This window comes from Prinia subflava, chromosome 12 (assembly GCF_021018805.1).
Source record: "Prinia subflava isolate CZ2003 ecotype Zambia chromosome 12, Cam_Psub_1.2, whole genome shotgun sequence".
Classification (NCBI taxonomy): domain Eukaryota; kingdom Metazoa; phylum Chordata; class Aves; order Passeriformes; family Cisticolidae; genus Prinia; species Prinia subflava.
Window position 1 is genome coordinate 8,368,277 of NC_086258.1, and position 13,433 is coordinate 8,381,709.

The window sequence follows — 13,433 nt, forward strand, 5'->3', positions numbered from 1 at the left end:
GAAAAAATCCTCCTCCCCAACCACAGCATCCAAAAAAAGGAACCCGGGCTGGTTTTAAGGGGTTCTGCTCTGCCCCAAAGGCTCTGACAGGTCTTGGGAGCTCCTGGGCTTAATGACAAGAGCAGTTTTAGCTAAACACAGATTTAGACATGTGCAGCCCCCTGAAGGGGATGTTTCCTACCAGAGTTCTTTCCCCCAAGGGAAAGGAGAGGTTTCAGTGTTTTTCAAGCAGGAGCAGCGAGTGTCCAGAGCTGGAGCTCATTTTCTTTCACCCTTGGGCTGCCTGATTCCAAAATGTGGCTGTCCCTGGAGTCAGCCTCAGTTTTCTCACGGAGCTCTACCAGGAGCTGGCAGGGATCCCCTTCATCCTGGTCACTCTTTGAGGTCTTAAATCACCCCTTTCTTTCCTCCCTTCACTTTTATTTTCTGTCCATCCCTGCCTTCCCACAACGAGGGGAAGACTTGCTCTGTGATGTGACAGCATCACTCACCTGGAGTGAGATTTCTGCAAGTGGTGACAGCAAAAATGTGACAAAAACCAGGCAAAAAACTCGGGATATTTGGAATTGTGACCCAAAACCGAGGGAGACTCGGTCCCATTTCTTGCAGTGGCAGGTGCCCCGTGGCAAAGGCAGCAGGAGGGGATGGGTACAAAGGGTTTGTTCCCTCCCAAAGGGAGGGTGTGGCTGCCCAGGAAGGGCTGTGGGGATTTTGGATACCTCGGACTGAGGAATGCAAGGGAAGGGGTGAAGGGTTATTGAGAGAGGGATGAGAAACCTCCTCCTCCTGCCCAGAGCAGGGTGCAGGCCTCTCCCTGTGTGGCTCTGAGGTGCTGGGTGGAAAGCAGAGGGCACAGAGTGGGTCAGGGTGGGCTCAGAGCTGGGCTGGGCTGGCACCTCTGTGTCCCCAGCATCTCCCAGCAGCCACAGGAGCTGTGTGGTGCCAGGGGCCACAGCCCCTCAGCCTGGTTTTGGGGGGTTTGGGGGATTTTGGGGGGTTCTCTCCTCCCCACAGTCACTGGAGGCAGCAAAGCCTCCGAAGGGTCAGTTCAGAGCCCCTCCAGCAGCTGCAGGAGGGAGGGAAATCTCAATCCAAGCTTTTCAGGAGGATCCCTGAAATTCCAGAGCCGGGTCCTTCCACAGAAGACAGACCCAGAAGTGTCCATCCCATCCCTCAGATCCCCAGGAGAGAGAGGAGGAGCTGGAAGGAGCAGGATTTGGGCTGTCCCACACCCCAGAGGGGCAGGAAGGAGCAGGATTTGGGCTGTCCCACACCCCAGAGGAGGTGGAAGGAGCAGGATTTGGGCTGTCCCACACCCCAGAGGGGCAGGAAGGAGCAGGATTTGGGCTGTCCCACACCCCAGAGGAGGTGGAAGGAGCAGGATTTGAGCTGTCCCACACCCAGAGGAGGTGGAAGGAGCAGGATTTGGGCTGTCCCACACCCAGAGGAGGTGGAAGGAGCAGGATTTGGGCTGTCCCACACCCCAGAGGGGCAGGAAGGAGCAGGATTTGGGCTGTCCCACACCCCAGAGGAGGTGGAAGGAGCAGGATTTGGGCTGTCCCACACCCCAGAGGAGGTGGAAGGAGCAGGATTTGGGCTGTCCCACACCCCAGAGGAGCAGGAAGGAGCAGGATTTGGGCTGTCCCACACCCCACAGAGTTCCCAGCAGAATTCCTGAGCTGCCAGGCCAGGAGCTGCCAGCCCTGGGAAGGGCACTGGGCTGACGGCACAGCCAGCTCAGCTGGCATCGCCCTCCCGGGGTGTCACCTGAGGTGTCCCCAAAGAGATTTGGGGCTGTCCAGACCCCGGCGGGTGCTGTTCAGAACAGCCCCCACCGAGCTCGGGGTCCCCTGGACAGCACCCCCGGCAGAATTTGGGAGCAGGAGGAATTCGGGCACCTCTTCTGGAGCCAGCCAGGAGAGGGAGACAGTGACCGCCGTGTCCCGCCCGCTGCCACCCGGGAGCTGTCCCCGCTCGCACACCGCGACCCTCCGTGCGCTCCTCCGCTCCGCTCTGCTCATCCCTCCCCTGCAGCGGAATTTTCCAGCCAGCAGCTATTTTGGAAGACCCCGTTCTCTGCTTTTATCTCCTGCTCTTTCTCTGCTCGGAATGTTTGAGTGCGAGAGAAAAAAAAATGAAAGAAAGAAAAAAAAAAAAAGGGAAAAGAAAAAAAGGATCTTTTGTTCCTAGAGAGGTTCTTTGCCTGCTGTTTGCTCGCTGCTGGCAGCGGGAGGGGAATGGAGGGGGCAGTCCTGGAACTCCTCTTTTTTTGGGGCACCCCCTGCTCTCGTGGGAGGGGACACAGGAGGATTTTCTTGTGCAGAGACCTCAAAGTGACCAGGAGAAGGGTGAGCTCCACCAGCTCAGGGCTTCCTGCAGATGTGGTGGTGGAAAGGTTGTTTTTTAAGGAGCAGTTTCCAGCTGTGCTCTGGACAGCCCCATCAGGAAATGCCATCAGGTCAGGGGCACCAGAGTTTCTTCCTTACTGGTTTCATGCTGGTTTCTGTCTTGTGCTCCAGCATGAGGAAAGGCAGGTCTCTCACATGGAATTCATTGGATTTTTGGTCAGTTTATTGATTTTTTTTGCCATGCTGGGTTTTTAAAGCCAGGCAGAGGAGGAGGCTGGGGCAGAGGTTCTGTGCTTGCACGTCCCCTGTGTCAGGCACCGAGTGACAGAAGCCACTGTCCTGCTGGATTCACCTTCTCACACACCAGCAACCCCCAGTTCCTCACTCTGCACCCCTAAAAAAGGAAACAGCCACTCCTGGGAGCCTCTTTTTCCATCAATCTCTGCTTTGGGGCAGCCAGGGTGGGTTCAGCTTCCATGGTCGTGCCTTGGGGAAGGGTTGTGACCCTCCCTGCTCCTGGCAGATTATTAACACATGAAGAATTCCCTAAAAAGGTCTGGAAGGACATTTTGATGGCCCCTCCTTAACTCCCTCAAATTTTGGGAGCAACAAAAAAAAATTCCCCTAAAAGGGCTGGTTTTGGTTCTTTCATAAACACTGAAAGCAAAGAAGAAAGAGGAAAGGGGAAGAGAAAAGGGGAAGAGGAAAGGGGAAGAGGAAAGGGGAAGAGGAAAGGGGAAGAGGAAAGGGGAAGAGGAAAGGGGAAGAGGAAAGGGGAAGAGGAAAGGGGAAGAGGAAAGAAAAAAAGGGAAAAAGGAAATAAATCCCCCAGGATTTCTCTTTCTCCCCATTTTTACAGGCACAGCTCCTCTTTCAGCTGACAGGGAGGGGTTTTCTCCAGGGAAACAGAGCAGTTCTGCCTCCCTCCCCCTGCTCAAACCCTGGGAAAAGATTCCCAGCAATGCCCCCCTCCCTTGGCAGGGACCTGTGGCTGCTGCTCCCTCCCCGTGCTCTGCTGGCCCTGTCTGGAGGAGCTTTAATCACGGCCAAGCATTGCCAGGAAATGTGGATGGAACCACCTGCGTGCACTGCTGGGAATGAGGTTTTAGCCCAGGTGGGATCCTGGTCAAGGCAAGAGATTTTTATTCAGAACAAAGCACAGGAGAGATCCTCACCCCCATTTAAATACTGAAGGGCTGATTCCCAGGTGTGTGTCTGGGGCAGACAAATGTGAGGGATGAACTTCACAGGCAAACTCCCCGAATGAAGGCTGGGAGGGTTGAAGTGCAGCACTGGGGTGTTTGGTGTGATGGGAAATCAGAGGAGCAATCAAGGCCTGGGCTGCCACAGTGCTGAGCACAGCAGAGGAGCAGGGAGCTGGGATTCCTCCTGGAAGGTGGGAGCCATCCAAGGATTTATTTTTCCCTGAGGAAGCTCTTCCTGCCCCCCCAGCCTGAAGCAGCTGCTGGGTGCTGACCCCACCCCGCAGCAGGGGTGGGAAGGGGTGTGGATGCTTTTCTCCTTTAGTTTCTCATTCTTTTCTAGGATGGGAAAAGCTGATTCCATGGAGTGGGGGCAGTTTATGTATTCCCAAAGCAGGACCGTGGGATTCAGAGGGCAGCAGGGTTTCCTTGCTGATTCCAGCAGGGATTGGAGCTGAGAAGGGGGACATGGATGGAGGGAAGCGAGGGAAGGGATGGGATTTCAGCTGGCAGTGCCCTGCTGTGCCACAGGTTTGTCACAGGCACAGGATCCCACCCGGCATCAGCTCCTGCTCAAACTCATCTCGATTTCTCCACCTGCTGGAACAGCTAAATGTGCTTTATTTCAGAGAGCTGCCAGGTGTCCCTGCAGGGACAGCTCCTCTGGGCTGTCCTGTCCTGCTCCCTCTGCCCAGGCTGCTGTGCTGGGACGATCCCACACCAAGGGCACGTCCCCAGCGAGGGACAAGGTCCTGGTGAGGTGGGACAAGGTCCTGGTGAGGTGGGACAGGCCAGCCCAGCAGGGATTGCACCTCGGGGCTTTGCTTCCCTGCTGGGATGTGCTCTGCACGTCACCTGCTGCTGGCTGTGAGGAGGCACTGGGGGCTCAAGGTTTTGGGGCAATAAAACCTCCACCCCAATAATCCACACGGGTGGAACAGCAGCTCTGGGGGGTCACGCTTGGGGCTGGGCTGGTCAGGCTGCAGTGGGAGGGTGGTGGCTCCCAGGGCCAGGCCGTGGGACAGCTGAGGCTCTCCTGCATCCGTGTCAAGGTTGGGGCTGTGCCACAAGCAGGGGATGTCACCTGTGTCCCCTGGGGAGGGACAGGGGATTCATTTCTGTGCGAGATCCAAGGTTCCCTTAGGGAAGGACGCTCAGGAGCTGTGGAGTTCTGCTGGTTGCAGGTTCTGGTTCTGCAAATGGCCTCGGGACACCTGAGGGGTGCCCAGGTGACACTCCAGTGTCACTGCGTGCCCTCTGCATCCCTCGGCAGGCACTGCTGCGCTGGGAACGGGGCGGAGCGGGGCCGGGGCAGGGCTGGCGGTGGGGTTTGCTCTGTCCTCCGTGCCGAGGAGGTGCTGTGCTGGCAGGACGCGGCGAGGGGACAGTCGGGGCTGCTGTGACAGCCCGCTTGGACCTGACGACACAGGGGACCCGCAGGGTTCCCCCCGCTCGCTTGGGGTCTGTGCGGGAGGGGTGCGACTCTTGCGGATCGCACCGTGGTGAACTGCTCCGGCTGCCCTTGGTCCTGGCACGTCCCCGCTGTGTCCCCGCTGTGTCCCCGCTGTGTCCCCGCTGTGTCCCCGCTGTGTCCCCGCGACCACCGAGCGACCCCGGCCCGCAGCGCCGCCCGCTGCCGCCAGAGGGCGCCACAGCGCCGCAGCGGGGGAGCCGCGACCCCCAAAATCCCCTCCTGCTCCCCCAAACCCCTTCCTGCTCCCCAAAACCCCCTCCTGCTCCCCCAAACCCCTTCCACCTCTCCGAACCCCTTCCACCTTCCCAAAATCCCTTCCTGCTCCCCCAAACCCCTTCCACCTCTCCAAACCCCTTCCACCTCCTCCCCAATTTTCCCGCTCCCCTCATTCCTTTCCCCCACCCAATTCATCTCCTCAAATCTTCTTCCCTCTCCCCAAACCTTCCCCTCCCTTCCCCACGTCTGTTTGCCTCTGCTCAGTCTCTCCCCCTCTCCCCAGTTCTTTCCCCATTCCCCAAATCTTTTCTCACCAATTCTTCTTCCCGTCTTTTCTCCCCAAATCTTTTTTTTCTCTCCTTCCCTCCACTTCCCTGTTCCCAAATCTCTTCTCCCCATAAATTTTCTTCTCTTCTTCCCTTCGCTCCTCCTTCCCCAGATCTTTCATCCCCAGATCCTTTTATCTCCAAATCTTCAATCCACAAATCTTTTCTCCCCATAATTTTTCTTTTCTTCCCTTTTCTCCCCTTTCTCCCCCAGTCCTTTCCCCCAAATCTTTCCCCCCCCAAATCTTTTCCCCCCTAATCTTTTCTCCCCCAAATCTTTTCCCCTCCCAATCTTTTCCCCTCCCAATCTTTTCCCCTCCAAATCTTTTCCCCCCAAATCTTTTCCCCTCCAAATCTTTTCCCCCCCAAATCTTTTTTCTCTCCTCCCTTCCACTTCCTTGTCCCCAAATCTCTTTTCCCCATAATTTTTCTTCTCTCCTTCCCTTCGCTCCTCCTTCCCCAGACCTTTCATCCCCAGGTCCTTTTATCTCCGAACCTTCCATCCACAAATCCTTTCTCCCCACATCTCTTCCTCCACTCCCCTTTTCCCCGAACCTCTCCTCCCACTCTCTTCTCCCCAAACCCTTTCTCCCCTCCCTCCCCGCTCTCCCCCCATCCCCAGACCTCCCTCCCCTCCCCTCCGCGCTGTCCCCTCCCTCTCTCCCTCTCTCCCACCGCAGTGTCCCCGGCTCTGGGGCGCTCCCCGCCCCTCCCGTTCCGCCCCGCTCCCGCCTCCTGCAGCCGCTCGCTCCGGCTGGGGCGCGCCCGGCGGCGGCGGGCGCAGGGAGCCAGCCCCGCTCGGCTCCGGCTGCGGGCACCGGGGACACCTCGGGGACACCGCGGGGACACCTCGGGGACACCGCGGGGACACCGCGGGGACAGCGGGCAGGGCGGCGGGGCGGCGGAGGAAGAGGACGATGGGCCGGCGGCGAGCGGCGGCGGCGGCCGGGCGGCTGGCGCAGCCCGAACCCAGCGGCATGGAGCCCGGCGCCGGTGCAGAATGAAGGGTGCCTGCCGCCCCCCCCCGCAGACATGTCTGTGCCTTTACTCAAGATTGGAGTCGTCCTCAGCACCATGGCCATGATCACCAACTGGATGTCGCAGACGCTGCCCTCCCTCGTGGGGCTCAACACCACCAAACTCACGGCGGCCACGGGCGGCACCTTGGACCGCAGCACGGGAGTAAGTGCGGGGGGCGGCGGGGCACGGGGAGGGCTGCCCGGAGCATCCCGGAGCCTCCCGGAGCATCCCGGAGCCTCCCGGAGCATCCCAGCATCCCGGAGCCTCCCGGAGCATCCCAGCATCCCGGAGCCTCCCGGAGCATCCCCGCATCCCGGAGCATCCCCGCATCCCGGAGCTTCCCGGAGCGTCCCCGCATCCCGGAGCATCCCTGCGGCTGCTCCCCGCCGCCGCCCAGTCCGTCCCCGCCCGGGTGTCCCCCCGGCTGTCACATCTCTCCTCGCCCAGGTGTCCCCGTGGTCCCCCTGCAGGAGCCGCAGCGCCCCGGGAGGGGCAGGGTCGCCGCCCCTCGGGGACATCGCGGCCAAGCGTCCCCGCGGTGGTGCAGGAGCGGTGAGGGGACCGCGGGTGCTGGCAGGAGATGGGGGTGACGGTGCAGGGAGCATCTCTCCCTCTCCCCTCCCCTCCTCCGGTTCAGCCATCCCTCTTTCACGGCTGGGTGCCCCCGGCACGGTCCCTGCGGCCAGAGGGATGCAAAGTTTCCCTCGTCGCCTCCTCCGGGAGAGCGGGCGCGGGTCCCGGGAGGCTCCCGCGCTCCCCGATCCGCGCTCGGTGGGATGGAGATGCAGCCGGGAATTCTCCGTGCGGGGCTGGACGTGCCCTGTCCCTGCTGTGCTGCAGGGTTGGGGCTGTGCTTGAGCTCCCCACTTTGGGAATGGCTGGGAAAACCATTCCGGTCTGTCTGTCTGTCTGTCTGTCTGTCTGTCTGTCTGTCTGTCTGTCTGCGTTCCCCGAGCAGGCAGAGCCGGGCACCTTTCTCCTGCGGGCTGCACGCTCCTGCCTCTGACGGAGCTCCGCTATTGCAGCGCCGCTGCTCCCAGAGTGTTCCGTGTCCTGCTTGTGCTGCTGAGTGAATGAAGCTGGGATTTTTATTTATTTTTTTCCCCCACGTTGTCAGGATTTATGAGATCCATTTATTATTATTTTTTTCCCCCCGGTTGCTTTAGCCAGGGAATCCAATTGCGCACGTCTGCCAACGTGGGCATTTGCAAGGTGATTTGTTCCGTGGTGAAGCCGTGGAAAGAACGTGTCCCCTCTGCTTGGGGACACTGTGACAAGCGCTCCGAGGCTGGGCTGGCGTTAAGTCATCCCTTGTGCAGTGAGATCAAAGGAAAATTAAGACCAGAGAGGTCTGGGGGGCGCGGGGGGCGCAGGGGAACGCGCCGTGCTTGGGGCTGGGCTCCCTTCCCGGCGTGTCCCGGCAGCTCGGGCACTGCTGGTGCCCTCAGCACTGCTCCCATCTCTGCTGGAATTCTGGGCTCGGGGCTCTCCCTGCCTGGAGAGGAGGGAAATGCTGGTCTGGGGAAGCGCCTAACCCCGTGGGGAGCCTGGCAGGGAAAAGGGGCAAACGGGGCTGAGCGCCCAGCAGGGCTGACCTGCTGCCGGCTCCGGGGGCTCTGCAGAGCTCAGGGCAGGGCTCACCCTCGGCAGGACGCTGTGCCCTCCCTGGGGACTCGGGCACGTCCCTGTCCCCACGGTAAGGACAAGCCAAGCGCTCTGTCACCGCAGCAGGGCAGGGGCTCCCCGCCCCGATGTGTCAGAGCTGTCCAGCTCCCGGAATTCTCGCTGTCGGTGGCTTTCCGTGTGTCCACGCTCTCCCTTCGTGTTCTCAGCTCTTCCTCTCCTTTTCAGACCCGTCTTTGATTCGTCCCCGATCCATATTTTTGCATTCCAGGTGAATTTTTGCCAGCTGGGCCCTCGGAGGAGCCTCCAGCTCCGCTCCTCTCCCTGCCACGTCCAGTTCCCCTTCACCTCCCACAGCCCCGCCAGGCCGCCCCTGTTTAATTAACCCATCTTTCCCTGTGTTAATTAGGTGTTGCCTACCAACCCAGAGGAAAGCTGGCAGGTGTACAGCTCTGCCCAGGACAGCGAGGGACGTTGTATATGCACAGTGGTGGCACCTCAGCAGACGATGTGCTCGCGTGACGCCAGGACAAAGCAGCTGAGACAACTCCTAGAAAAGGTAAAGCTCGGCCCCTTCTGGCAGAACTGGTTTGGTTTGAGGGGTAAAAAAGCTGAGCTGAGCCTTGGTTTCCAGGGGAGACCCCTTGGGATGGTTTTTCCGTGCTGTAGTTTGTGTGTGTGTGTGTGCAGTGGGGGAATAATCAGCTGCAGGCAGGAGGAGAAATCTCTTAAGTGTTTTCTGAGAGGAAAGCCTGGCCTAAGGTCAAGGGAAAACTGCTGAGATCAAAGCAGCAATATTGAACTGCATCTCTAAAAAAAAAAAAATTAAAAAATAATGAAAAAATCCCCCTTTTTTAATTTCTGTTGGCACAAGCAGTTTCAAAGCAGAGTCAGCAACAGGAGAGGGGAGAGAATTAAAAGCCCAAAGCCCGGCTTTGCTAGGCAAGGTGGTATTAAAAAGGTCAAGTAAAACCCTGCAAGCTGTCGCCAGCAGGTAGCACAGAGATGTCACCCAGTGGTTTTCATCCCAACGTTGACATCCTCTTGATTAGTTTTTAATAGTCTGCTGTCCAAAAAGATCAAAGAATCTCATTAGGGAAACATCCCCAATAACAAGAAATTTTCCAGATAATAGATTTCAATGAAGTAACGCTGTTTCATGTGAAATCGTGCTCTTCCCTTGCAAATATGAGCTGGCTCCTGTGCAGGATATATAATTAAACCCCATCCCCTAATGCTAGATTGGCCTGTGCCGTGCATGACAAAAGAATTCTCATCCCGCTGCTTTGGGGGAAGCTGCTGTATTAATTCCCTCTAACAATATTAAACCTCCACTTAACTGATTTCCCCGTGTGCTGAGGACAATAAAGCCAGCCAGGAAACATTCAGCCCTAAAACAATTCTTTGGGTTGTCAGAGGCTGCTAAAAATAATCCCAACTCCAGCTTTTCTTCCTCGCAGCAATAACGCCCTGGGTGCATTTGCTCCTGAGAGGCAGCAGGAATTCTGAACGGCTCAGGAGCCTTCCCAGAACTCCTCATCCTCTCTAAACAAGCAGGATTTGACCCAATGCCCTCTGCTGATGGCAGGAGTTAGGGATAGGAGACCTGGGATAACACCAGGAGGGTGGAAGTGCTCAGTGGGTTTTTTGTTTTTTTTTTAATGCAGCTCTCTGGCTGCCAATGGATAAAAAGTGAGGGAGGAGCAGGATTTCTGGGCATGTGTTGTGGGATATGTTACCTGCCTGCTAATCTGGCTGCATCTCACTCCCACGCTAACCTACATGAAAAAACCCCAAAATAAGGAGCAGGCTCTTAGTGCCAGACATCTGATCTTGATGGAGGCTGAACTGATAATCCCTGGAGGGGAACACAGCTGCAGAGCAGAGCTTCCAGCTCCCCAGGAAGGATTTCAATCCTGGAAACTCCTTCCCTTGGCTGGCATTCTAACCCTAGCTTTGTGATGGGGAAAAACTGCAGCTCCTGGTTCCTCCCTGGCAGCAGAGGCAGCAGCAGAATGTGTCAGGGATGTAATTGTGTTTGGATTTTCCAAGGAGCGGGCGTGGAATTCACCCCTGGAAATGATGAGGTGTTGCAAGGCATCAGCTGCATTTGTGTGTACACAAAGCAATCAGAGCATCTTCAGGAGAGATCAATCTCCACGCAGAATCTTTTGGAATTTTTGAGGTTCAGAGCTGCCAGCCGTCCATGCTCAGTTCCTGGGGGTGAGGAGCTGTGTAGGAGCTGCAGTTCCTGTGGCTGGGCAGGTTAGAGAGGGAGGAGAGGGCAGCCAGGGCTGCCCACACTGCACAGAGTGTTCAGCCCAGCGTTGACACTCGAGGTGTGTGAGCTCATCCTTGGCTGGGGCACACCGAGTCCTTCCAGCCTCACACGTGTGCTGAGTCCACACCTTGGACTGCACCCAAACCAAGGCATCGCCTCAGCCCTGCTCATCATCAGATTGTGTTTGATCTCCAAACAGATTTTTATTTATTTATTTGTTCGTTTATTTGTTCTGGCCCTGTTGCCGGGGACAACTTCCTCCTGTGATGGTGCAGCAGTTTCTGGTTTCCTGCCAATCCTTCCTCTCAGCCAGCGCTGATTTCCAGATTTAATAGTTCTTTTTGTTCCTCTGATGGTCACTCCCAGGTGTGGGTAGGGGGACAGGGACATCTCAGCCATCACTGCCTCCTGCAGACCTGATCAGATGAAATTTCATATTCCCAGCCATCAGCTGAGTCCATTCCTCTGCTGATTTTTTCCCTTGAAAATCTCCTTCAAGATTCCTCTTGCTGTTGCTCCATCAGTTTATGCAGCTGCCCAAAGCTAAAGGTTCATCCCAAAGCTAAAGGTTCATCCCAAAGCTGGGCTCAGAACAGCCCTTTTGGAGCTGGCCTGAAATTCTGATCCACAGGGAAGCTTGAGCAGGGCTTAAACCATGGATTTGACCTTACAAACCTCACTGAGGTCATCAGGCCAGTATTGACTCCCTGGCAGTCCGGTTTAATTGGGAATCAACTCGTCAAACAGGATGACAAGAGCAGCACTGGAAGCTTCATTTGTATTAATTTCCTATTACAACTGCTAAAAATAACTCTTTTCCCCCAGACAGCCACAGGTATCTGTCTCACATTATCTTGGTGAAAATGAGGTTTCAGGCTGAGAGAGGAGGCAAAAAAGCATTTTCAGGCGGTGTTTGAGGACTGCAGCTGATGGATGGAGCTGAGGGAATTTAAGAGGCACTAGCCTTGGGCCTGAGTTCATTAGAGCACTTCTGTACATGCTTCAGCCTGAGCTCCAACAGGCTCATTGAAACCTAATCATGTGCCAAAGCACTTTGCTGGATCAAGGGCATAATATGCTAATGAGGGGAAAGAAGCAGCTCCTCAGCTGCTGGAGCACACGGGGCTCTCAGGGATCTCAGACTCCTTCCCTCCAAATCTGGCCTGGATCTTGCCTGATGGAAAACAACACGGGCAACAAATACCCACTCTGGGCTTGTAAAATCCACCCCAGAATAGCACTGTGGTTAATTTTAGGTGTCTCTGTGCAGAGGCACGTGAGGAGGATATTTTTCCTCTGCTTCAGGGAGGAGCAGAAACCTTCCCGGGGTGTTTGAGGGCAGCAGCCTGAGCGAGATGCTCTGAGAGCAGAGAGTGTCTCTCCCTTCCCACCACCTGAGACAGAGCCCGAGGAGCCCCCCAAAATCTCACTCAGCAGACCCAGCTGTTGGTCTGTCATTACAGAAAAGCTCTTTTCTGATTATTTGCAGCGGTGGAATAAATAGGATTAATTTTGAGGGAGCCCTATAAGTCATCCCTCCCTCTGCTCCTTGGAACAGTTCTCTGCTGCACCCGAAGGACAGGCTGGATAACTGGAATAAAAGTAGTTTGGCAGCCCAGCCATGCTTGTCTAAGGCTTTCCTTCTCCTGCCTCAGGGCACAGAGAGGTCTTCAAACTCCTCCACATCCAGCCCAGGTGAATTAACACCCGCTGAGAGCTCGCGTTCCCCGCGGGAGCTTAATGGGAGCTGACCAGGCTGGGGCTGAGCTCGGGTTTGCTCTTTTCTCCTCCCAACCTTGTTCTGCACTTCCCTGCCCCTCACACCTCCCTGAGCAGCTCAGGGTGATGCTGGTTCACCTCTGAGGCTCAGAGATTGCAAATAGCTTCACCTTTGCTGAGGAGCACTCTGGCCCCCGGAGCAGTTGTACAGAACACTCCAAAGCCTGCTGGCCTTTGCCGTACAGCTCATCCACACATTTTTAACAGATCCCTGCAATATTTTCGGTGCCATCCTGCATCAGCAGCAGGCACTGTGATGGTTTTTCCAAGCTGGAGCTCCCACAGTTGGCGTTTGTCCTGCTGTGTCCTGGCTCTGCCACTCCAGGTAAGTCCCAGCCCTGTTCTGATCTTGGGAAGGCTGAGCTAGAACTGAGTCTGGACAGAGAATAAAGCAGGGATTTATTGAAAGGCCTTTAGGGTACACCTTGGGCACGACAAGAGCCTGACTTGGGCTGCACCTAAGATGGACTAAAAATGGTCACAAAATGGCCAACAGGTCACGAAGTCTTAAATTTTTATAAGTTTTGGTCCATTTTCATATTGGTGTTTAATTGTCCAATTCCAGCTCCAGGCTGGGAGGTCCCATCCTTCTCATTCCTCCCTCCAGCCACCCTTGTTTGTGCTTTGGGGCTGAAAGTTGTCCTTGGTGTGCAGCAGGAGAAGGATTTGTTTTGTGTCCCTGCTGTGTGCAGAGCTGAGTGACCCTGAGTGTGAGCTCAGAGCTGCACCCTGGGCACCACAGGGTCTGAAACACAGGGAAGATAAAATTTGAGGCACCAGTGGGATTCACCAGAGGAAATGTGGCACCTGCACCACTCCTTCCTTCCCCGTGCCAGCCTCAGCTGTGGCGAGGACACGGATGGGAGGGGACATGGTGGCACCAGGGGAGTGACCCGTGGGGACAGAGCTGGCCCAGCCACCCACAGCCTGTGGCAGCAGGCTGGCTCTGGAGCCAGGCCCTGACGCAGCAGCAGCAGCAGCAGCAGCAGCAGGCTGCATGCCTGATTCACTCTCCCCACGGACGTCACCGCGGCGGTGGCACTGCTGGGGGGTGACGTGGCGGTGGCAGGAGCGGCGCCCGTGGGCTGAGCCCCGTCACGTCCCCACCGTGGGACAGACACGTCCGGCCCCGCTGCAGAGCCCTGAAATATGGCTCGGTGCTAA

The 13,433-nt window shown here is 56.7% G+C and overlaps 1 protein-coding gene across 2 annotated transcripts in view; it reads left to right on the forward strand.

Annotated features, from left to right (window-relative positions):
• The window catches only part of OLFM1 (olfactomedin 1), a 32,790-nt gene that overhangs the window by 4,665 nt on the left and 14,692 nt on the right, over positions 1–13,433 (forward strand). The window contains exons 1-2 of one of the 2 annotated variants that reach the window (XM_063409517.1): positions 6,298–6,748; positions 8,619–8,768. In XM_063409517.1, the coding sequence (XP_063265587.1) occupies positions 6,599–6,748; positions 8,619–8,768 (300 nt within the window). In that variant the 5' untranslated portion in view covers positions 6,298–6,598. Of the gene's footprint in view, positions 1–6,297; positions 6,749–8,618; positions 8,769–13,433 lie in introns of those variants that run through there. The other variant, XM_063409518.1, reaches the window with a different exon arrangement.